The 25,066-nt window shown below is 40.5% G+C and overlaps 1 protein-coding gene across 1 annotated transcript in view; it reads right to left on the reverse strand.

Annotated features, from left to right (window-relative positions):
* LOC113095483 (calcium-activated chloride channel regulator 1-like) overlaps positions 1-23,029 on the reverse strand; it is a 33,939-nt gene extending 10,910 nt beyond the window's left edge. The window contains exons 1-7 of the mRNA XM_026261015.1: positions 22,996-23,029; positions 17,355-17,490; positions 3,419-3,604; positions 3,176-3,313; positions 2,923-3,073; positions 2,732-2,810; positions 2,608-2,644 (exon numbers count right to left, since the gene is read on the reverse strand). Coding sequence (XP_026116800.1) covers positions 2,608-2,644; positions 2,732-2,810; positions 2,923-3,073; positions 3,176-3,313; positions 3,419-3,604; positions 17,355-17,441 — 678 coding nt within the window. The 5' untranslated portion in view covers positions 17,442-17,490; positions 22,996-23,029. The remainder of the gene's footprint in view (positions 1-2,607; positions 2,645-2,731; positions 2,811-2,922; positions 3,074-3,175; positions 3,314-3,418; positions 3,605-17,354; positions 17,491-22,995) is intronic.
* Positions 23,030-25,066: the final 2,037 nt, after the last annotated feature.

Below are 25,066 nucleotides of genomic sequence, written 5' to 3' on the forward strand. Positions count from 1 at the left end.
AACATCAATGCCTTGAATTTTATGCGAGCAGCTATTGGTAGCCAGTGAAATTGATAAACAGAGGTGTGACGTGTATTCTTTTTCGGCTCATTGAAAATTAATCTTGCTGCCGTGTTCTGGATTAATTGTAAAAGTTTGATAGAACTGGCTGGAAGAACTGCCAAGAGAGCATAGCAATAGTCCAGCCTGGACAGAACAACAGCTTGAACAAGGAGTTGTGCAGCATGTTCCGAAAGAAAGGGTCTTTAGCAATGTGGTCTGAGAAAGTCAGCTGATCATCAATCATAACTCCAAGGTTTCTGTCTGTTTTTTTTTTTTATCATTTATTTTTATATCATATGCCAAACATTAATCCTCATTTCGTTTAGGATCATTCTCGCTGCCAGAATGGTACTTTTAACACAGACATACATTCAAAATAAAAATAAATAAATAACAACTTGATTAAAACATTATACTATGTACCATTAGGCTATGTGTTCATACTGAATTTTAAGCTGTGTAGTTTCCTTTTCTTCCTCAGTGGGATATATAGCTATTATATATTAGTTTATTGTAATATTGATGATAATTAAAGATGGCCTAGTATCTGACCTAGTTTAAAACAATTATAATTTCACCTGTTTTCCGAAACAAAAACTAAAATTGAACCAACAGTAAAATGATTAATTACTTTAATTTGGATATATATTTAGACATCATTAAATACATTTTATGTTGTATTATTTTATTTTGTTTTGAAGAGGAAGTTTTTGCCTTAATCCGGACACAAATAAATAATTGTGTTGCTCATACTTGCTTCCTATAATTGCTTAATCAGACACATGAAATTAATTAGAATTATCAAAAATTTCTAAATTATACAATTGAGTGTTTAATACCGTAAACAGAGACATGGTCTGAAATGCAGATCATATTTATTTTGCTCTGGCATGAAGCTGCAGTTTCACATTACTTGAATTACACTTAAAAGTAACAGTAAAATGCTGCAAATATTTTTTTTTTCTTATGCTTGAAAAACAAATTATACCTTTACAAAGCTTGTCTTGCTCATGCATATTTCATTTATGCTTACAGTTTTATGTACACTCCCACAACTCTTACCCTGCATATGAAAAGTATTAATAATTTAGCATTAAATTACCTTCAGAAATTATCTTTATGTAAAATATGTTTCAAGCTTTCAAAATAATGTTTTCCTTCTGTAGACTTTTTTTCTCCCTTAACTTTTTCTTTAACTGTTTAGCATGAAATCACATTGTGAAGTGAAGATAATGGTTAAACGCTCAGTCTAGGTGCTAATTCTGGGTTTATCACCAGGTTCACTCAGGTGTGTCGGCCAGAACACCACTTAAGGCCAAATATTCCAGAGTATGAAATGAAGAGCGGAGAGATAATTCTTATTATTCTGTTTATTCCTCCTCTTTCTTGTATGAGTGAGTTTAAAGTAATTTCTAGTGTGGTTTCTATAAAGAGAGAACAAATACAAATGAATAAAGGAAACATATGCATACACTCATTCAACACTCATTCAACAATCTGAACACTCATTCAATAAACGTTACAAACATAAATTAAACAGTAGTCAGAATATGACTATATCTCTTAAACCCTAAAATGTAAGCAGAGAGAAAGGATTCAAGCACTTCTCAGATTTTCTACCATGCATTAAGTTATCAATAACGTAGATAGAACTTACTGTCTTCTATGATATACTTTAAAGCATCAATAGCGGTCCAGATAATGATATTTAACACCACTTCATATTTTACTCAGCCACAGAGTACTTAACATTCATAACAACAAGTATTGAATAAAGTATAAACATGTCTGAACACGATGTGACCCATTTAACCCAACGTACTGAGTCAGGTGGACCGAAGCTAGAAGGTAACGTACAAACGTGAATATAATTAACACAGCGGTCGTGTAACGACCCCTAAACTCCTAACTCTCATCCATATCGAACATCAGAAATAACAGCTGTCCAAGAAATACAATATCACGAGTAATGCAGCAGATTTACTTACTTTTCTCATTCACTTACACGCTGAGGAAAGTGTCACTCACAATTATAATTTTACCGACCGATGATCTCTATCATACTGAATAGTACTAACTGCGTGACAACCGACTGACCATCTCTATCGTACTGCATACTACTGCGTGACGTCAGATATAATATACAAACCAGCGCGCGCCTTTGCTACCCTATTACAAACACTGAATAAACGGGAGTAATGTGAAACATAAAGCACGTTATGGTCAACTGTACTATATAATAGCAACAATAACATAACTTTGGGGCCTTTTCTACACATTGGGATGTTTGCTAAAATTGTTGGATGTGGCAAAGCCCTACCTTGAAAATTTTCCAGCAGCTACCTTTGTATAAAACCCCTATGTTTTCCTTGTTCATTTGTCAGTTGTTTTTACACTGTAGCTACTTTTGTTACATGTTTCATAGTTGGCTTTTGTTCTTTGGCCCTGAGTGACCGGTTTGATCCAGACCACTATCGCAACTCATGTATTTAGTTGACTCATAGTGTGTTGATATTTGTTACTGTAGAAATGTTCATGTAGAATGTATGTGCAATCAATACTTACATTATTCAGAAACTGATCTTTAATGTTGTTGCTACACCTAAAGATAAGCAAGAAAGCAGTGGTTGAGATCATTTCCAAGGAGATTATATGCTTTTTTAATTAAATGCTTTCTTTTTGTTTCCACCTTGTAGCTTCTATACGGTCATTACATTCATCATATACACCCCATCTCAGATGAGCCCATTCATGCACAAAGATTCTTCCTGCAAAAAAAACAAGCAAAAAACAAATGTAAAACTGAATTAATAGACCTTTCTGACTTCTCTTCTTTCATGATAAATGTTTAAATGTTGAAGGAATATAAACAGTGTGCACCTCTTGATCCAAAAATCTCAAATAATGAATCATCCAGCAGGTATTCTGGAGTGAAATGAATGAACTCTCCCTCAGCTCCACATTCTCCATATTGATAAGTATATGGTTGAACACCGTATGCTGGATTAGCATTATTAATTCTTATTTTGGCCTGCATTTCACATAGAATTGGTCTGAGAAGCATCCTATGCAAGTGAAGTCATTTATTTGTGAATAGTTGCCAGGCAAGAAACAAAGGCACTTTCCTCTGTACCTTTCCAAAGGACTCTGTTCTTGCTTTGGTAAAGTTTATACCATTCCAACGAGGTGGGACTACTATTGTAGCTTCTCTGAAATATACCTTTTTACACAATGCATCAAAAAGGTGAAAAGACCCCTCAGTGACCATCTCCTGTCAGAAAAAGTGAAAAGATAAAATGAGAAAACATTTAAAATATGTAAAAACCTCTAAAAAGTGCATGAAGTTTGTTAAATAGACAAAACAGCACATATTCACCTTGATTTCATCAATAAGTCTGTTATCCTGTGGTACTTTTGAACTGATTGCAATGACAATGTCAACATAACCATTTACATCTAGTTTGATTCCAGTGGAGGTGGACAATAGCAACATCCATAATAAAACAAACACTGTACGTGAGTCCATAAATCTGGAGTACAGATGAACAGCAACCCCCGAACCCTGTTTTGAACAATGTCAAGTCAATTAGAACAAATCTTTACTGGCATGAACTGATGGTATCAATCAAATTTTTGTCATGAAAAAAAAATGGCATCACAGTGTCAAAATGTTTATGGCACTACTCATTTTATTACTATTTTGCATTGCATTCCTTTATTCATTTCTATGCAGTCCTCTCTGTTTGTACACTGCATATTCAACAATGAAGATAACTTATCAAAGGAAAAGTTCACCCAAAGATTTATATGAGCTGAAATCTACTCATCCTCAGGCCAGCCAAGATGTACAGTAGATGAATTTGTTTTTTTATTGGAATAGATATGTATAAAGAAGTAAAGTAAATGTTGCAATATGTCATTAATTATGAATTTGTTTCTTACAAACAGCTTTTCACTTCACAATACATCAGTTTATTCACTGGTGACTTTTCTAATGCTTTTGTATTATTTGGATGTTTTTATCAGCTGTTTGGATTCTGACGGCACCCACTGCAGAGGAACCACTGGCGAGCAAGTGTTGTAAATGTTTCCAAATCTATCTGATTAGAAAACAAAATAATCTACATTTTGGGCCAACTAATTAAGCTCATAGATTTGATTCCCAGGGAAAGCACAATGTGTTCATTGAATTCTATATAAAACCTTTTGAATAAAACTGTCTACATAAATGTAAGGGTCAGTTTTCAGAAACCAGGCTCAGGGCTAACCAGTCTAACACTTTGGTTACAAACATAGCATACATTCTGAATATAACTATGAATCTATGAGACTGTAGGATGGCTACACAAACAGCCTAAATAGAATGATAACCTTCGTTCTGCCTTCTCTCGAGACCTTATGTAAACAAAGTCATGACACCGGAGGCAGAGTTTTCCATACTGTAAAAGCATGATGACCTTCCTGATTGTCCTCTTACTTTGAACGCATTAGTATTCTTAGTGACAAAGGACAGTGACGGTCATCCTTCTGTCTCACAGATCCATCGTTATATTCATAACTTACGATCTGTTTTGACATAAATAGGATGTCTCATGTAAAAATGGTCTATTGACCCTTACTGGACAATAGTCATTAAAACATTAGTGCTGACTAACACTTGTCACATCAACTCTGTAAAATTCATGCGATAAAATATGTGAAAAATGTGAACAGGAGGGTTAGAAATAGAAAGGTGTGAAAATAATTAATATATAGCGCATGAGCATAGAGAGATTTGTGAGTGCACAGGAAACAGTTTGAGTGAGTAGAGAGACACGTTTTAAGTGTGCGCACTCTCTTCAGTCGAGAGCTGTGTTTTTGAGTGTCTGGTTTCCTTTCGAAAGGGAACTCCATGCTGCATCCTCTGGAGGGCGCTAGGGGAATGCTGTTAGCATGAAGGCAGAAGCCTATGATGTAAGCAAACGAGTGACTGAGGGCATAAAAGGGCACCTGTAGAATACTTCATTCTCTTTTTTTCTTCTTCAAGCTTTGTGTACGAAGCACATATGCATTTAATTCACGAGAGAGAGGGATGTGCTTACTGTTGCATTCGTGGAACTACTAGAGCAGTGGTCTGCACTCTAGTTTTATGTCAGTATTTGCACAAGCATGTTCGCTTCTCGGCAGAGTTGAACAAGCTCAATGCATTACATTCACTGTGGTTTCTGTTCTTGCCTGATTCTTGATGGAATAAAGTGTTTGAACAGAGTGTGTGCGGCTTCCAGAGGAGATATAGCCACACTGCGAGATATGATTGCATTGAGAATACCTGATTCTATTTGAGAATTTAGCGCCTCTCACCATGTTTCGGGTCTCACAGCTGCCGGGGCAGTTAATCAGGCCGATCAAGGGGATTGAAGGCAGAGCATGGAAGGAATCTGATGAGGCCTGCTTTTTCTTCAAGAATTCCTTTTTGTTTGTTTCTTTTTGTTCCTTTTTTTTATTTAGAGAATAGGAACTGTTTATAATGTGGGTTATCTACATTATTGTTCTTGAGCCTGGTAGCTCCCCTCCCTTTGAGGGTTGCTATGCTGAGATCACAGATCCTAGTGACCTGAGGCTGCCTTGGCGATTGATATACTGTAGGCTACCACAGTTATGTTGTTAAAACAGACCAGGACATGGTGTGTCTTTCAGAACAAAAACAAAAACCATTCCCCGGGCATATTTGACTGAAGATATGTTTTAATCTTAACATTCTGAATGGCCGTTGCATGAGGGAGTGATTCAGATGTCTGAGATCGATAATCAGTCTTAAGCCCTATTCGAACGGGACTAGTTTCTAAACTCCGTTTGAGTTTCGATTCTTACCACCTGACGTCTGCGATTTTCAAACTAACATCTCCATGTTTATTACAGAGGTGGGAGGGTCTGATTTGTGCATCTGGGCGTCACAGAGATCACGCGCTCTGTATGCATGCATTGAATTCATTCAGAATGATTGCCATTACACAAAAAATACTAAATGGCTAGTATAGCAAAACCATGTTAATGTGTGGTTCCTTTAGTTTAAATTGTTTTCCTTTGTGTGTGTGTGTGTGTGTGTGTGTAGTAGCCTAGGCTAAACCTACCGTAGCTATGTTTAATTTTCATAAAGGTACATAGTCTATATAATTAGAACATTATGTAACTGAGTGCATAAATGAACGTGAGTAATCTTACCTATGCAAAAAATAAGCAAATATATCAAACATGTGCGCGGTAAGAGCATCTACGGTAATTCACGTCGGCCAAAACACACAAGGAAATGCGTTGTGAAACAAAATATCACCGGCAATCACAGACATTCGCATTCGGACAGGATTAGTTTTCTCAGAGGATCACTTGAGTTTGCTGAAAAACAGTAGGTAATTTGCTCTGGAATTATCACAGAGGTTGTGTGAGAAAAACACAGACGTAGCAGATTCAGATGGGAATAAAATCACCAAGTACGTCTGTGAAACACATATTTCTCTAATGACCCCCTGTAAAACTAGTCCCATCCGAATAGGGCTTTAGCCAATTTTCTTGGAAACAAGGAAGTATTGGCTGTAAAAACTTTTTTACTTTTCGTTGAGGGGACTATTTCCATGACACCCATTGCAAGCAATGTTTGCACTTTGGATTGGAGAATGTGTGCATTCATTGTCCTATAGCAAAGTTATGTCAATTCAAGTCACCTTTTTATATAGCGCTTTTAACAATATAGATTGTAACAAAGCAACTGAACAGTATTAAATACAGTGTTGAGTACTCGAGACTCGGACTCGGTCTTGGACTCGGTCTCGAGACCGTATTTTAATGGTCTCGGTCTTGTCATGGACTCGTGTGCATTTTGACTCGGTATTGACTCGGACTCGAACATATTAGGAATCGGACTTATGCCCGAGTCCACTCGAGTCCCAATCAAAATATGTCATGATTATTACTGTATGTTAATGTTTAATTAAATTGATGTATGATAGATACATCCAATGACTGGTGATTTTCTTGTGACGTGAGACGTTAGGCCAGCGACACACTGGATGCGTGGCGCAAGCCTCTCAGCTGCGTGGCGTGTCGGTTTTTAATTCGGCTCCCATGTTAACAGGTTAGAGCTTGCAGACTGCCTGCGTGAGACGCGCATCCCAGGCGCAGCTCGAGCCGCGCGGAAAATGCGTGCATGCTAGAAATAGAACCGACGCCTATTTTCACGCGAACACGCGCGTGTTGGAAGCGTTTCCAGGCAAAATAAACTAGGAAAATATGTTTATATGTCACTCGTGTCATTATGTACACAAATACATATTAATTCATGACATTTTGATATTTGAAAGTCTATAGGTTGGCATAAATTCAGATATAAATGTAATTAAAAAAAAATAAATAAATAATTATCGATTTTCAAATATTGCACCTGTCAAACATACTCTATTTTGCAAGAGCCTGGTTTTTCGGCGGCCTCTCTCTATGTCACCTATAGCAGAAGCAGCGCGCCAGCGCCGCGTCAGACACGCTTCTGGTGTGTAAAGACACAGAAAACGCGAAGCAGCCACCACGCTTCTAGCACGCAGTAGAGACGCCACGCAGCCAGTGTGTCACCGGCCTTAAGTTACCCTCCTGCCATCCGCCTGTAGTGATCCCGCTTTCCAGAAAGCCACATTGCTACATTATTTCTCTCAACTGTGTTATTTTTACAAAGTAGGACAAAATGGTCACAGAAAAAAACAAATATTGTTTAGTTAAATTATATAATGAATACAGACACAGACTGACTGTCTCAACACTAAACATCTCCCCCCCAAAAAATGTCTGACAGAAGGCATTGAACTTATATGGCATTTCAACCAGCTTTCTTCCCCTGGCACATACACACTTTTGCATGAAATTTTCCTGGACAGTCAGTCGGCTCTTGTGTGTATGCCCTCCGTAACTAAAAAAAACTTCGACTAGTGTGTATTTTACCGTGCATTAAAACCCACCATCCAGTGAAATTAGCATTAGATTATCCGTTGCTGTTACAGAAAGTGATAAAATGGTAACTGTTGTCAGTCCCCGCTTCCTCTGCACCAATAGAGAGAGTTTTTAGTTGGGGTGGATTGATTATGAGACCACATCGTGCTTGGTTGGGTAGCAGGATGGTCTCCTCACTTATTTAAAAAAAAAAAGTTATTATGCCCATCTGTAATCTTCACAACATCTAAAGTGCACATAATCCAAGACATTTTCATGATATTAGCAGTCATTAGTTAAGCTTCAGGGTTAAAAGTTATGTAAAAGCTGTTACAGTTGAACATTTACAGGTATAGTGGTACAGTAATGTTACTTACTAGAAGTGTTATGTAGAATTACAATATAGAGTCGTACAGTAATGTTACTAGTACTAGAAAGGTTATATGGATGTGTATAGTGGTACAACGATGTTATGTGAAAATTAGCACTTAATATTGACAAGTAACAATTCATAATTCTAATAAAATTACCTTTACACCACATACTATGTGGCCCTTTTAACCTTTATTGTTTCCATCATACATTTGACATACTCTTGAAGATTTCTTTAGGTCTTGTCTCAGACCCAATCTCTCTGGTCTCGGTCTTGACTCGGACTCGACCCTTTCTGAACTCGGTCTTGACTCGGACTCGACCCTTTCTGAACTCGGTCTTGACTCGGACTCGACCATCTCTGGACTCGATCTGGACTCGGACTCGAATGAGCCGGTCTCGACTACAACACTGATTAAATAGGAAAATAGTGTGTCAATAAAGCAAAAATAGTATATGTGCAATCAAGTCAGTGAAAACGTTAAGTAACCCAGAGGCGACAGCGGCAAGGAACCAAAACTCCATCAGTAACAGAATGGAGAAAAAACCTTGGGAGAAACCAGGCTCATTCAGGGGTCCAGTTCTCTTCTGACCAGACAATACCAGCAGTTCAGTTCCAGGCTGCAGAAAAGTCAGATTGTGCAGAAGAATCATCTTTGAAACGCCTTTCAAACAAGGCAGCCTGTGAGTTAACTGAAGCAAGTAACCTCATTCTATAATATTTAGAATCCAGCTTGGTATTCTGGGTGGCAAGAGGTTGTATTTTCTATTATTCTCGTTGCTCTAAAAAATGGGGAACTGACATTTGCAAGTGCAGGGAGATGAGAAATGCTCTTTAAGGTATTTGGGTCTGCTATCACTTCAGTAGTTTTTTGTACACGCTGACCTTGCAGTATGTGTCCTGTTAAAATATCGCCAACACCCAGAAGTGTTTAAAGAGGTAGGAAAAGATTGCAAGCTTTGAGGGGGTTCCGAATTCGGTGAGAACTTGCCCCTCTCTTCTTCCTCTCTGCACACAGAACAAGACAGCTTCAAGGGCTCTGGGGCTGGCTCCAGCTCCGGCTTAGGTGTGGGCTGAGGCTGCACTGAATTTGCAGGTTGCTGTGTGGATGCGGTCTTCGGGGGACTTTATACAGTTGCCAAGCTGGGGTGTTTAGGAAAACAATTATATAGCAATCATGGCATCTTTTATGCCTCGGTTAAGCACTCTGAGAATCCATCCATGGCAGGGCCAAACAGTCCCTTGGGTGAGACCAGGGAGTTGAGGAAGTCATTTTCTTTGTGTCCCTGATTTCTATTAATTCAGTCATTAAATCATGAATGGCCACTGTCTGGAAGAAGGTTAATGTTGTCCCTTTAAGAACCACTCGTCAAGGAAGCCGGAGGTAGGGTGTTCCAGGCTGTCCATTCAAGACCAAGCTCTTCCACAGCTCTCGTGAGAACTCGGATCAGGACACACCCACTATTCGCTGCAAGATGCAGGCAAGTACATAGAGTCATCAATGGCCACCTCCTCTTCAGAAATGCAGAAGGACACAGAGTTGTCACATATAAAACACAGCGGTGGGATGAAGTGAAGCCTGCGTTTGCGGTACTTTGAGAGGGCGCCGAAGCTCTGCCTGTCTTTCTCTGAGAAGATTGATGTGGAAGGCATCGATGAGCTCACCAATTGCACAAGCATCAGTTACAGTTCACCCATGCTCCCTAGATCTAGAGCACAATCTTGAGATTTGAAAGCCCAGGCTGCGGATTCTTCCCCCTCTGAGGCAAAGCTCATTGCAGCATTCATCTTTCTCTGAGGAGATTGAATGTGTTTGTGTGACTGAGTGTCACAGTGTCGGGTCTGTGTATTTATGGGTGTCCACTAGTGGTCTTACTTCCCCATAGTCACCCCACTTCAGGCACTACATTTGTGCGATTCATCACTGTTAATTGCACACCTGTTAATTGCACTCAGCTGTTTCCACTTTCATCATTTTCACCTGTCCATATATACGCACGTCCTGATTTTGCCAAGTTCGAAGTGTTCCTAGGTCAACATATTTTGTTGACCCTGGAACAACATTTTACTCCAAAAATATATTCTTAACCATATCCCTACACCTAAACCTAACCTTAACCATGAGTAATCCCTAAAATCAGAGGAAATGATAGATGAATGACACTGATGTACAAGCACCAGACACTGATTTTAAGCGTATACTTCACAAAATCTAAAAACTGGTTCTTCAAATCTGATTGGTTAATCACAATGTTGTTCCAGGGTCAACAACGATGTTGTCCCAGGAACATGTCTCACTTGGTAAAATCAGGTTCTGCCATATATACATGGTCTGTTTCTATCTGTTTAATGGAGTCCTTGTTTTATGTCACCCTGCTTTCTCGTGTTCCCTAGTGTTTTTCATGTTTCTTGTTTTTGGACTGCTTTTGTTAATATTGACTTGCCTGACTGAACTGATGATGAAGCACTGAAGGACCTGTTCAACAAATGCCTGGATGACCCTTTGCCTGGGTGGGAGATGAAGAGGCTGGAGGTCCTAAACTTTCACCAGTTACCTTCACCATCGTAGTCAATGGGATACACCGACCACACCCATTTCTCCAGACAAGATGGCCCCAGCACAGCACCACGGTATAAGATGGCCACCAGCCCAGCGCCACGGCACAAGATGGCCGCCAGCCCAGTGCGAAAGCACAAGATGGCTGCCAGCCCAGCGCCACTGCACAAGATGGCTGCCAGCCCAGCGCCACTGCACAAGGTAGCCAACAGACCAGAGACACTGCCCAAGATGGCCGCTGGCACAGGACCACTGCACAAGATGGCTGCCACAGGAGACTTTCTAGACTTAAGTCAGATCCCCATCTTCTTTCTAGAGTCGCATCAGCCCCCCGCGGATGCTCCAGAGTCAAGTCAGGTCCCCGTGGTCTCTCCAGAGTCGAGTCAGGTCCTCACTGATTTCCCAGAGTCAGGTTGACTGTCCTGAGTCAGGTCGGATCACCAGTGTTTTCTCTACTTCCTGTTGGCCTTCTGTAGATAATCGTAGCTCCGTGTAGCTGTTTTCATTTTATATTTTATTTTTAGAATCTTTATCCTACTATCTACTATTTTAAGTGGTAAAATATAACTTAATTCACACCATATTTCTGATATAATCGATCTATCTTATCAGATTAACTTTGATCGTTCACTTTTCCGTGAGTGCAGTACACCTGCAAATCGTTAGCACTCATTAGCTTGTCATTAGCGTTTTCGTTTCTCTTCTCATCTCTCTCGCTCCAGTTTTTCACAAGTTCATCAAACAACTGCAGTAAGAATATTTCATCAAGCACTGTGAGTAATGGCTTCTCCTGCTATTGTTATTTGCACCTCTTGCCACATGTACAGTTTATTTATCTCTGTCGCTGATTAGGGATTCACATGTGATAAATGCAGGGAAATAGTTAGGCTGACAGAGAAGATTTCAGAATTAGAGACACGCATCCAAACTTTAATTGAGGACAGTAAGAATGTTAGGGCTCTAGATACGGCTTTGGATGCGTCTAGCTCAGGGATTCCTGTACATTGTCCGGTTCCAGCAGAGCCCCTGCAGCAGGGCAGCTGGGCAATCTCGAATCTCCCTTTTCTGTCCAAGATACTAGAAAAGGTGGTATCCTCACAATTATATTCCTTCTTAGAAAAAAATGGTATATGTGAGGATTTCCAGTCAGGATTTAGACCGTATCATAGTACTGAGACTGCTCTCCTTAGAGTTACAAATGATCTGCTCTTATCATCTGATCGTGGGAGTATCTCTCTATTAGTTTTATTGGATCTTAGTTCTGAGTTTGACACAATTGACCACAGCATTCTTTTGCATAGACTTGAACACTTTGTTGGCATCAGTGGAAGTGCATTAGCATGGATTAAATTGTACTTATATGACCGCCATCAGTTCGTAGCAGTGAATGAAGATGTATCATATCGATTACAAGTGCAGTATGGAGTACCTCAAGGCTCAGTACTAGGGCCGCTACTCTTCACGCTTTATATGTTACCCTTGGGAGATATCATCAGGAAACATGGGGTTAGCTTTCACTGTTATGCTGATGATACTCAGCTCTATATTTCTTTGCGGCCCGGTGAAACACACCAATATAAAAAACGAATGGAATGCATAGTCGATATAAAAAACTGGATGACAAGTAATTTCTTACTGCTAAATTCAGAAAAAAAACAGAGGTGTTATTTATAGGACCTAAAAACTCCGCTTGTAATAACCTAGAACACTGTCTAAGACTTGATGGTTGTTCTGTCAATTCTTCGTCATCAGTTTGGAACCTAGGTGTGCTATTTGATCGCAATCTTTCCTTAGAAAGTCACATTTCTATTTGTAAAACTGCATTTTTCCATCTCAAAAATATATCTAAATTATGGCCTATGCTCTCAATGTCAAATGCAGAAATGTTAATCCATGCATTTATGACCTCAAGGTTAGATTATTGTAATGCTTTATTGGGTGGTTGTTCTGCACGATTAGTAAACAAACTACAGCTAGTCCAAAATGCAGCAGCAAGAGTTCTTACTAGAACCAGGAAGTATGACCATATTAGCCCGGTCCTGTCATCGCTGCACTGACTCCCTATCAAACATCGTATAGATTTTAAAATACTGCTTATTACTTATAAAGCCCTGAATGGTTTAGCACCTCAGTATTTGAATGAGCTCCTTTTACATTATACTCCTCTACGTCCGCTACGTTCTCAAAACTCAGGCAATTTGATAATACCTAGAATATCAAAATCAACTGTGGGCGGCAGATCCTTTTCCTATTTGGCGCCTAAACGCTGGAACCTAAGGCCTCATCAGATTCCTTCCATGCTCTGCCTAATTAACATTGGAGGCAGACACACTCTTGCAGTTTAAATCTAGATTAAAGACCCATCTCTTTAATCTGGCATACACATAACATACTAATATGCTTTTAATATCCAAATCCATTAAAGGATTTTTAGGCTGCATTAATTAGGTAAACCGGAACCGGAAACACTTCACATAGCACCCTATGTACTTGCTACATCATTAGAAGAATGGCATCCACGCTAATATTTGTCTGTTTCTCTCTTGTTCCGAGGTCACCGTCGCCACCAGATCCACTCTGTGTCCAGATCAGAGGATCACTGCAGTCACCCGGATCCAGTGACTTTCCTGCAGCCTGGAATTGAATTACTGGTTTCGTCTAGTCAGAGGAGAACTGGCCCCCCAACTGAGCCTGGTTTCCCCCAAGGTTTTTTTCTCCATTCTGTCACCGATGGAGTTTCGGTTCCTTGCCGCTGTCGCCTCTGGCTTGCTTAGTTGGGGTCACTTCATCTACAGCAATATCATCCACTTGATTGCAAATGAATGCACAGACACTATTTAAACTGAACACACTTCCAGAGCCTCGCCAGGTCTCAGCTGAACTTCCAGAGCCTCGTCATGTCTCAGCCAAACTTCCAGAGCCTCGTCACGTCTCAGCCAAACTTTCAGAGTGCTCGCCATCCATGAACTCACCGCCTGTCCTGTAATGTCCATGGAGGCCACCCTTGACATGTTCATGTTCTCTATTTCAGCCTTACCTGACCAGCCAGTGTTCCAGGGTGCAGCAGTTTCCGGCGAGCACTTCTCTCAGTTACCGCCCGGAAACGTAGTGGTACTAAGAGGCTCGCGACATCCTGGGAGGTTTCCAGAACAGCTAGTTCGGCTAGTTCTGTCTCCTGCTGGTGCGCCGCTTAAGGGTATCGAGCTAACTGCTCTGATGAGACCAGAGATCAGTCTTGAGAGGTCGATTCCCTTAGACTATTTGGCAGCATGAAAACTACTGCCAAATGTGTCTCAATTGGTCCTGCACACTGTAGTGAGAGGCCGCAGAATCTAGTTCGGTTCTCCTCCACCTCGATTCAACAGGGACTTTCCCACTCTGGTGGGCTCCGAGCAGGCTTTGGTAATGGAACAGAACTAGACACTCCCTGAAGACGGAGGCCATCGAGGTGGTCCCTCCTCACATTGCAGACTCCGGGTCCTAGAGTCGATCCTCACTGCAGTTATGAGAGTGAGAGAAGGCCGGTCACTCAATGTCAAACAGTCTCTGATATTGCTGGGTCTCATGGAAGCTGAGTCTAACGTGAATACTATTGGCCTGCTGTACATGAGACCCTAACAGGGGTGGCTCAAGACCAAGGAGTTCTCCCCATGGGGAAACCCACTTAGCATGCTAAAGGTCATGCGGCGGTGCCTATGTACGTGCCTTGGACATGTGGAGAAAACCTTGGTTCTTGTCTCAGGGCTCGTTAATGGGAGCTCCTTGTCACGTAGCGTAATGCTAGCAACAAATGCACCCCTCACCGGCAGGGGTGCGGTCATTAGTGGCCACCCTGTCCACGGTCTGTGGAGTGGACACCTTCTGACATGGCAAATCATCTGCCCAAGGATGTTGGCCGTGCTTTGAGCATTACATTACTTTCTCCCAGACCTAAGAGGTCACCATGTGTCGCTGCGCACAGACAACACAGCATGTGTTCTCTTACATCAGCCACCAAGAGGCTCTGCACTCATGGTGTTTATACAAACTAGCATACCAGATCCTTGTGTGGTCCCAGGAAGAACTCCTCTCACTGAGAGCAGTTCACATTCCTGGGCATCTTAATATGGGAGCAGACATCCTGTCGAGGCAGGGGCTGAGGCCCGGGGAATGGCGGCTTCACACTGAGGTGATGAAGAAGAGTTGGAGAGGTCGGCCAGACTCAGGTGGATCTGTTTGCGACTCGAGAGACCTCACACTGTACCCTTTGGCTCCCTCTGACTCATCCAGCTCCACTGGGGCTGGACTCCATGGTACAGACGTGGCCGAGGCTTCATCTGTACATTTTTCCCCCAATTGCTCTGCTCCCAGGAGTTCAGGAGAGAGTGCACCGGGACGGAGTCCGGCTGCTGTTAGTAGCCCTGCACTGGCCGGTCTGGGTATGGTTCTTGGACCTGATCTCTCTTTTTGATGGCACTCCATTGGAGGTTCCCATCAGGAGAGATCTCCTCTCAGAGGTGGAGGGTGTGCCCCCGCATTGAGCTTGGAGGCTGTAGGTGTGGTCTCTGAGGAGGCACAACTCTTAGCTTTCGGTCTCTCAACCAAGATTGTTGAGATCGTTCTCCAATCCAGAGCTCCCTCAATGAGGGAACTGTATGCCTTGAAGTGGAAGCTTTTCACCTATTTGTGCGGAGACCGCCAGCTCGACCCAGTTAACTGTACAGTTCTAGAGTTCCTGCAGGCCCTTCTCTCCTTACCATGCTTACTTGCATAACCTTAGAGTCAATCAACACAATGAGTGTTACCTTTTGATAGGGAACTACTGAGTTATTAACAAAATGCACATGAAATATAGAGTTTTGCCACTCTAACCATATTACAACCATGGTATTTGTAGTAAAACTGTGATTGAGCAGGTGGTAATCAATATGGGGGGTTGATAAAAAAATCGCATGCCACACCACTATAAGCATTACCTTTCTGGACATGGACAGTATACCGTACACACAGCTTCAATGGAGGGACTGAGAGCTCTCAGACTAAATCTAAAATATCATAAACCGTATTCCAAAAATAAACAGGTCTTACGGGTTTGAAACAACATGAGGATAAGTTATTAATGACATAATTTTGCAAATTGGGCGAACTAACCCTAGAAACCATTTTTTGTTTACAAAAAGTTACAGTCAAAGGAATTGTGATTGTCCTTTAGGTTAATCATTTGAAATTGTAAAAACAATATGTTCAAACTTTTGACTACTTTCTTTAACTACATAACATAATACTTGTAATTTTACTTTCAGTACTTGAGTAGTAAATTTTTAAATAGACTACTTGCAATACTTAAGTACAAAAAATGTTGAATACTTTAGTACTTCTACTTAAGTGTGGTGCTTAAAGAGCACTTCAACTTCTACTCAAGTCACTTTTTTGATAGAGCACTTGTACTTTTACTCAAGTCTGGGCCTCTAGTACTTTATACATCTCTGTTTCACTGACAGTTTGAGGATTAGACACTAACAATTTTAAATGCCTTATATTTGTTCAATATTTGTAAAACCCTGAAACAGACATAAGAAAGACCAATAGCACTGATTTAAATTTAATTTAAATGTAATTTAATGGGTTTTTTTTTTAGATTTAAAACGATAATAATGAAATATAATAAAGATATAAGGTTTGGATCATAGGGCTGAAGTAATGAATTTAGGTAAAGGGGTGCAGAGCCAGTGGTGGTTTTGTAGGCAAACATCAATGCCTTGAATTTTATGCGTACCGCTATTGGTAGCCAGTGCAAATTGATAAGCAGAGGTGTGACTTGCATTCTTTTTGGCTAATTAAAAATTAATCTTGTTGCTTTGTTCTGGATTAATTGTAAAGGTTTGATAGAACTGGTTGGAAGAACTGCCAACAGACAGAAGAAGAGCTTGAACAAGGAGTTGTGCAGCATGTTCCTGACAGAGAATGATAGACACAATGTAACAACAATAGATACATAAAAAAGTGAAGTGACATTCAGCCAAGTATGGTGACCCATACTCAGAATTTGTGCTCTGCATTTAACCCATCCGAAATGCACACACACAGAGCAGTGAACACACACACACTGTGAACACACACACAGAGCAGTGGGCAGCCATTTATGCTGCAGCGCCCAGGGAGCAGTTGGGGGTTCGATGCCTTGCTCAAGGGCACCTAAGTCGTGGTATTGAAGGTGGAGAGAGAGCTGTTCATGCACTACCCCCACCCACAATTCCATCTGGCCCGAGACTAGAACTCACAATCCTTCAATTGGGAGTCCAACCCTCTAACCATTAGGCCACGACTTCCCCACATAAATAGAAATAGATTAATAGAGACAATTATAGACAGAACAATAGATTGACAGCGACAGACAGACATAATTACAGATAGATAGATAGATAGATAGATAGTTGAAAGGCTACTCATCACCTTCTTGTCGTACACAGCGTGTGCAGGGGTGTAGTCTAGCGGCGGCGGTTGGTGTGTCGGTGTAGTAGGTCTATAGACTCTGATCATCTTGTTCCTCTCGCTGTGACTGATCTTGTCCGGTATTGGTCGCGGGATGCTGAGGAAGAGCGTAATCGTTCTTAAAATCCAAAGTCTGAGTTCTGTGGAAAGCAGAATTTGTTAAATCCCAAACAATTAAAGGAAACTGGCAGGAAACTCTTGCCCATGTTTATTTATTATTAATATCAGCAGGGTCATTATTGAATTTGACGCCTGGAATCCCCCTGGTGTGAAAAGAGGAAATTGTGTGATAAAAGTGCAACTTATGGTGTACGACCCGTGTACGAAAATTTCCCAGGCAACTGTGCCGAGTCCCGTACACGCTGTGGTGTCATGGAGGGCAGTGCTTTATGGCCCAAAAGAGGTGCCGGTACTCTATTATAGCATTTATATATATTAATTCTATATATATATATATATATATATATATATATATATATTTTTTTTTTTTTTTTTTTTTTTTTGATGAGTCCCCTCATCCCCTGAGGTAACAACAACTATATTGAAGGGGTTTTATATACAGCAGTCAACAGACGACCTTATATAAAAAAAAATCATTTTATAAGTTTGTGGATTTGTTTGAGCTAGAAAGAGCTACTGAACATATATAATATATACAAAAGGATTTTGAAAAAATACCCTTAGAATAGGGTGAACAGATGAGATTGGCTGGGGGGGGGGGATGAGGGGCTTATGATATTAGACTTCGTAGCCTATAATAAAAGATAATGAATTTCAAACCTTAATTAAACACATTTTTATTCAAAGGTCAACTGTCTGTCATTACTCTTTAGTCTGCCACAAGAAACAACAAGATTAAAATCATGAACTTAAATGTCATTGTAAAAAAAAAAAAAAAAAAAAAAAAAAATGACTGTTGTAACAGTGCATAAATCAGACCTTTCTGCAATGCTAACGCTAATGAGCTTAAATGTATTTTTTGTACACAATGCCGATCACTCCTGTACGCATGCATCACTGTCCTCCTCGCAGCTAAAGCAACTTGCGCTCTCTTCATCAAGCCTTAAAACAAAAAGGGGACAAAAAGGTCCTATTTACTTTGTGCATATAGATTAATTAGATAAATGAATATCTAAATTCGTGCTTAGACGCCTACGGTATTTTTTGGAAATTAGAAAAAAGATGCTGCTGCCAATGAGCAGCCGGCGGGGGCTGGTTGCAGAACAACTCAACCTCCGCAGACAGTTTTTAATGTTTATCAGACAATAATTACTCAAGATTTTGCTTTAGAATATTTTCGGGACAATTAGGGCCAGATTTGGGATTCGGGACAACAGTTTAGATTTCGGGATGTCACTGGTAGTTTCCAAACTCTTGATTTCTCCTTGCCCTTTGTTTTTCTTATAGTTCTGATTGACTTCCTCTTTTCTTTTAGCATCCAAATTGCTTGCTTTTCTTTCAGAGGTGTTTTTCTTGTCTTCATCCTGGTATGTGTGTGTCATCATCGAATGCAAGACTTAGAATGAAGAAGCAATGGATATAACTGATAAGACACATTCCCTGCTTTAAATTCCATTGCTTTTGCAACAGGATACAGCTGAACACTTAGAAAGACCTGTGAGGCAGCTGTTCCAATACTTATGTTCACATAAGTGGGAAGTTGTGGCCTAGTGGTTAGAGAGTTTGACTCCTAACCCTAGGGTTGTGGGTTTGAGTCTCGACTTAGATGCCCTTGAGCAAGGCACCAAACCCCCAACTGCTCCTTGGGTGCTGCAGCATAAATGGCTGCCCACTGCTCTGGGTGTGTGTTGATGGTATGTGTGTGTGCACTTTGGATGGGTTAAATGCACAGATTCTGATATTTGTCATTTTTTAATATATCGGCATCGGCCGATATCCATGTTTAGTAGCGCCGATTTAACATCAGGCACATCGGCGGGCAGCCCCGTGTTATTGGTGCGGTGGAAAGTGCTGCTGCTGCCGCTGCATGTGAAGCACCCCAAGCCAAAACCTTTGGAAGATTCAACAACAGTCCTGGGAGATAAAGGTAGTCAGAGAATGTCACTCTGTAAATGGGGTGGAGAAGTTGGCAGCTGTAACAAACACTGCAGCGTGACGTTACCAAAGTAAACTGTCTCAGACGTTACTCTGACCTGCTCACAGACAGCAGTGTGCTCGGAGAGACAGCTGTCCTGGACCTGCCCAGAATGGTGAATGAATTTCACTGACAACTTTAATCTTTTCTGGGGCCATAGACAATTGTTTAAACTGGATGGCCTCCACCCAAACAAACTTGGTGCTAGAGTGTTTAAAGACAATATCTACTTTTCCCTCCGTCATCCTTCAGCAGAGTGTGTCAATCCATTCAGCACACACACACCGGGTCCGAGTCATCATGTGGTTGACATATCCCACAAGGACACTGATAACACCAAGCAGCCAAAACAAGCACTGCTGATAGACACTATCCTGGCTGAGCCCTGCCCATAGAGCTCCTCACAGACGGACTGTGATGTATCAAAAAAGCTACAAGACTCAGAACCCAGGGAAGCCAGGACAACATATGACAGCCACCAGAAACACCAGAGACACAGCCCATCTCAGCCACAGCTCACAGGCCCGCTGTCAGGCGAAACTGGGTTCGCCCAAAAATAATAAAAATAATTAAAAAATATATATATGGCAATACTCGCAGAGATGTAAGGTGTAAAGTGATGTTTATTTACAGTGCTCGAGAGGTGAAACAGTCCCAGTACACAAACGCCCAAAAGCTATATACAAAAGTAACAAAGAATACTGAAACAATAAACACTATACAAAAGGAAAAGAAAACAAAAAAAAATATATAAATACAAACACAAACTCCTCCAATGATAGATTGCTCACGGCACCACACTTGCACGCTCGCTCGCCAGGTTAACTGACACCCAAAAGACGCAGTTGCCAACTCTCGAGATACAAAAAAGCAACTGGAGCTTCAAAAACAATATTATTTGATTATTTATTTTCCACACAATATTAACAATAAATGAGCCTGCAACATATTAAACTGAAACCACTGCTTTATTATAAAAGGATAAACTGATTAGGAAAAAAAGGATAAAAATAAATAGAAATCAGGGAACTGCAACAAAGCGGAGAGTAGAGTTGGGGTACTCGAACTTGGACTCGGACTCGAGTCCAATTTTGAATGAACTCGGACTTGTCACGCACTCGGGTGAATTTGTACTCGGACTTGACACGGAGTACAGTCGAGTCCACGTCATGTGTAACAATAAAACCAGCATAAAATTGAAATGATAAATTAATGAATGTCTCCCCTTCTGTCATTTTACTGCACCACACCGGCAGGCAGAAGTCTCATGCTTGCAGACGAAACACACGCACCACTCACTGGATATCAATGTGGATTAGTGATGGGAAGTTCGATTCTTTTCCGCGAACCAGTTCTTTCGGACGGTTTGATTCAATAAACCGGTTGAAAAAAAAAAAAACAGTTCACCGGATACATAATCCATTGCGATGTATTTGTTATTAAATGAACTTACGTTTCGTCAGATTGCCCTTCATTCAAGCCCTCGGTTTACCCGCACTCATTACATTAGCACAAAATCAGTTCAGAATCAATCACCAAAAGAATCAGTTCGGTTCAGACGCGCTGGGAGTCAGTCGGCTTCATGCTGAATCACGAATGCGCAGTATCATCAGCTCCTCGGTTATAGGATAAAATGTCAGGACACCGGCACGTGCTGCAGTTCAGTATCATTAGCTGCTCTACTCGTGTTCATGTTCTGTTTACTACAAACTCAGTTTGTGAATCTGTCATCATTAACTATAAATACAGTACAGATATTTCATAAATCATCCCTTATTCATATTAAACAGTCTTTAGAGTCTTAATCATTGTCCAACTTCCCTGAAAACCCCTTTGGCCCATACATAATTTACAATATACAGATTAGAAACATGTAGCCCCTATCTTAACAAAAAACGTATATATATATATATATATATATATATATATATATATATATATATATATATATATATATATATATATATATATATATATATATACAGTCAGGTCCATAAATATTGGGACATCAACACAATTCTAATCTTTTTGGCTCTATACACCACCACAATGGATTTGAAATGAAACGAACAAGATATGCTTTAGCTGCAGACTTTGAGCTTTAATTTGAGGGTATTTACATCCAAACCAGGTGAACGGTGTAGGAATTACAACAGTTTCTATATGTACATCCCACTTTTTAAGGGACCAAAAGTAATGGGACAGATTAACAATCATAAATTACACATTCCACTTCTTTCCCTTAAAAATCTCTTTGGTTGCTTTCCAAACACCAAACTACCCGGAAGACCATGGAAAACAACTGTGGTGGAATGTTATGCAATGGCCAAGTCAATCACCTGACCTAAATCCGATTGAGCATGCATTTCACTTGCTGAAGACAAAACTGAAGGGAAACTGCCCCAAGAACAAGCAGGAACTGAAGACAGTTGCAGTACAGGCCTGGCAGAGCATCACCAGGGATGAAACCCAGCGTACGCTGATGTCTAATTGATCTCCAGACTTCAGGCTGTAATTGACTGCAAAGGATTTGCAACCAAGTATTAAAAAATGAAAGCTTGATTTATGATTGTTAATCTGTCCCATTACTTTTGGTCCCTTAAAAAGTGGGATGTACATATAGAAACTGTTGTAATTCCTACACCTGGTTTGGATGTAAATACCCTCAAATTAAAGCTGAAAGTCTGCAGTTAAAGCACATCTTGTTCGTTTCATTTCAAATCCATTGTGGTGGTGTATAGAGCCAAAAAGATTAGAATTGTGTCGATGTCCCAATATTTATGGACCTGACCGTATATATATATATATATATATATATATATATATATATATATATATATATATGTATGTATATGTGTATTTTTTTTTATAGTTTTATCACGCTTTCCGATGTTTAACAAAATACTTGAAAAATTACACGCATGCGCAGTATCATCAGTTCAACGGTTCTCAAATCGGACGCCTCCGAAAGAAACGGTTTTCGGTTCAGTGTACTGGTGATCCGAAAACCGATGCAACCGACTACCAAAGATAGCAGCAGCAACCAACAGATGCTGCACAGCTCAGCATTGCAGGATTTGCAAGACCAGACCTGACCAAACAAGCAATGCAACTTTATGATGCAAGTTCTCCAAGACAACAAGAAATTCATAATGTCATCATTAAGGATCTCCTCATTGGACCTCTGTCACCTCTGTCAAATGTGGGGGAGAGGCATTAAATAACTGAAATACAATAAAAAACAATATAGTGTGATACAATAATAAAATAGGTTCATTTGTATTTTCATGCACTTGTAATACAATAAAACCTTTGAAACCTTTTTTGATAGGAAACTAGTTCTGTTGACATAAAATAAAAATGTTCAATGGCAATGACTAGATGTAACAGTGGTATTTTTTTATTACATTTTTATATTGCCATTGGTTTAATGGGTTGAAAGGTTAAAATATTAACAGAATGTAAAAATGTACAATACCAATTTATAATCTTTTTTAATTTAATTACTTTCTGGACTCGGGTGGACTCGACTCGGACTCTGCCTTTAAGAACTCGGACTTGAGTCCAACTCGGCCCCTTTTGGACTCGGACTCGGACTTGGACTCGATGTTTGTGGACTTGGTCTTGACTCGTACTCGACAAAGGTGGACTCGGACCCAACTCTAGCGGAGAGAACGTACTTTCCTCATCTCTGATCACCTGTGAAGCTGAATCGGATTGGAGAGAAGGAAAAGGACAAAAAGACAAGAAGGGAAAGACAAGAGCATTAAGGGTAGCTGTGACATCTATTTAGCTTAATAAAATAAAATTCTCCACTTCGTTGGAGGCATTGTTTGTAGAAATTGAAATAGGTGTATTTCTGTAGATCATAGAGCGTGCCGCCTGCACGTTGAACGTGATATTACTCCAATGAGGGGGATAAGGGGGCGGATTCAGCGGAATGTTTTGACGAAGGTTACGCCACAGCATTTATATGATTGCACTGATTTGGCTATATCTGTAAGCAGACAGTGTCAATCAATGTATCAGTATCAATGTACACCATAGATGTAAAGAAAACGAAGTTGCTTGTCAGATTTTCCTAACAAGCAACCATATATTCTTTAATAAGCCCAAAAAAAAAAACGCAAACCACAACCTGGGCTGTTTTAATGCGATTACAAAAATTACAAAAAAATCTCAAAGCCGCGTATTATAAGCGGAATTGGCAACTATGCCAAAAGATCTTTGGGGCTCCTCTTTATAGTCCAAGCCCCGCCCCTTTTGTTAAAACCATTGCATAAATTAGTGGGCAAGTATTTCAGGTGAGTATGTACAATTTTCACAACATCACAAAAATATATACACACAAAAATAGCAAAATATTTACAGAAACAAACTCCAAACAAAAAATAACAAATACAAATGTAGACACATAAAAATTAGCATAATAATAATAATAATAATAATAATAATAACAAATTTCCATTATCCCCCCAATGAACCAAGACACTGGACGAGCCGACTTCCGGTTGCTTCGCGCCGACGCGGCCACACACAGCGGTCCTGGCACTATTTATCCAGGCCGCTGGGTGGCGCTCGGGTTCGATTGATCGATGGTGGAGAAGCAACGAGAAAGACCGGCAACACAGACGCTGACAAACACCGAACACAGGTATGTATTAACATAACATGACGAATCATAAAACATAGAAACAGAAACAAACACAACTCAGATATGTATGCATGTTGTTATGCGCAGCAGGGATTCTGAAGGGGATGGAAATGGAGTGGCTATGTTTGCGTGTATGATGACCAGCGTGCTAATGGCGTGCGTGTGCACCCACAACGCCCCAGCAGGGAACGGAGGAGGAGGTAACGCCGCCTTCACACTGGCAGTTGACATCAGCTCCGATACGGCTACGAAACGACCGGAAGTCATTCATTTCCTATGGAGATTCGCAGACCGCATGCGAATGGCTATGAACCTGGTCCGACCGAGTGCGGTGCGAAAAAAATCGTGTCCGTCGGTCATCCGGACGCGTTCAAAAAATTGAACTCTTGCGAAAGGCTACGGACGGTTCCTATCCGACAATTCCAGCGGAAGTTGGAGTTGCTATGGTACTGATAAACAAACCTGAATTCATAACTTTTACAATAAATAATGATTTTATAACGATAAGTTGTCATGCCATTTTTTTTATTTTCATGATTTTCTAACATTATAAGGGCAGTTAATACAATTAAAATGAATAATTAAATATCGTGCCCCCCGCTCTCAGACACACTCGGTCTCTCTCGCTTGAGTGCAGGGTTGTTGCAACCCTATATACCACTATATCACATTTAGCTGACCTGACATGCACATTCAGATACAGACATTATCAATCGTTATAATTTCTCCGCCATTTTTGTTCTACTCGCTTCCGAAGCTTTTCAGCGGTGTAGTACGACGTCCACTGGGGGAGTATTGCGTATTACGGAGCGGATTTCAAGTGCCAGTGTGAAGGCGGCGTAAGAGGGTGTGTGTGGGTGTGCTGCGCTAACCAACAGGGACAGGTCACCCTGTCACAACAACTTTCCATTTCTCCTCACTCTC

This window comes from Carassius auratus, unplaced genomic scaffold, assembly GCF_003368295.1.
Source record: "Carassius auratus strain Wakin unplaced genomic scaffold, ASM336829v1 scaf_tig00215749, whole genome shotgun sequence".
NCBI classification, from domain to species: domain Eukaryota; kingdom Metazoa; phylum Chordata; class Actinopteri; order Cypriniformes; family Cyprinidae; genus Carassius; species Carassius auratus.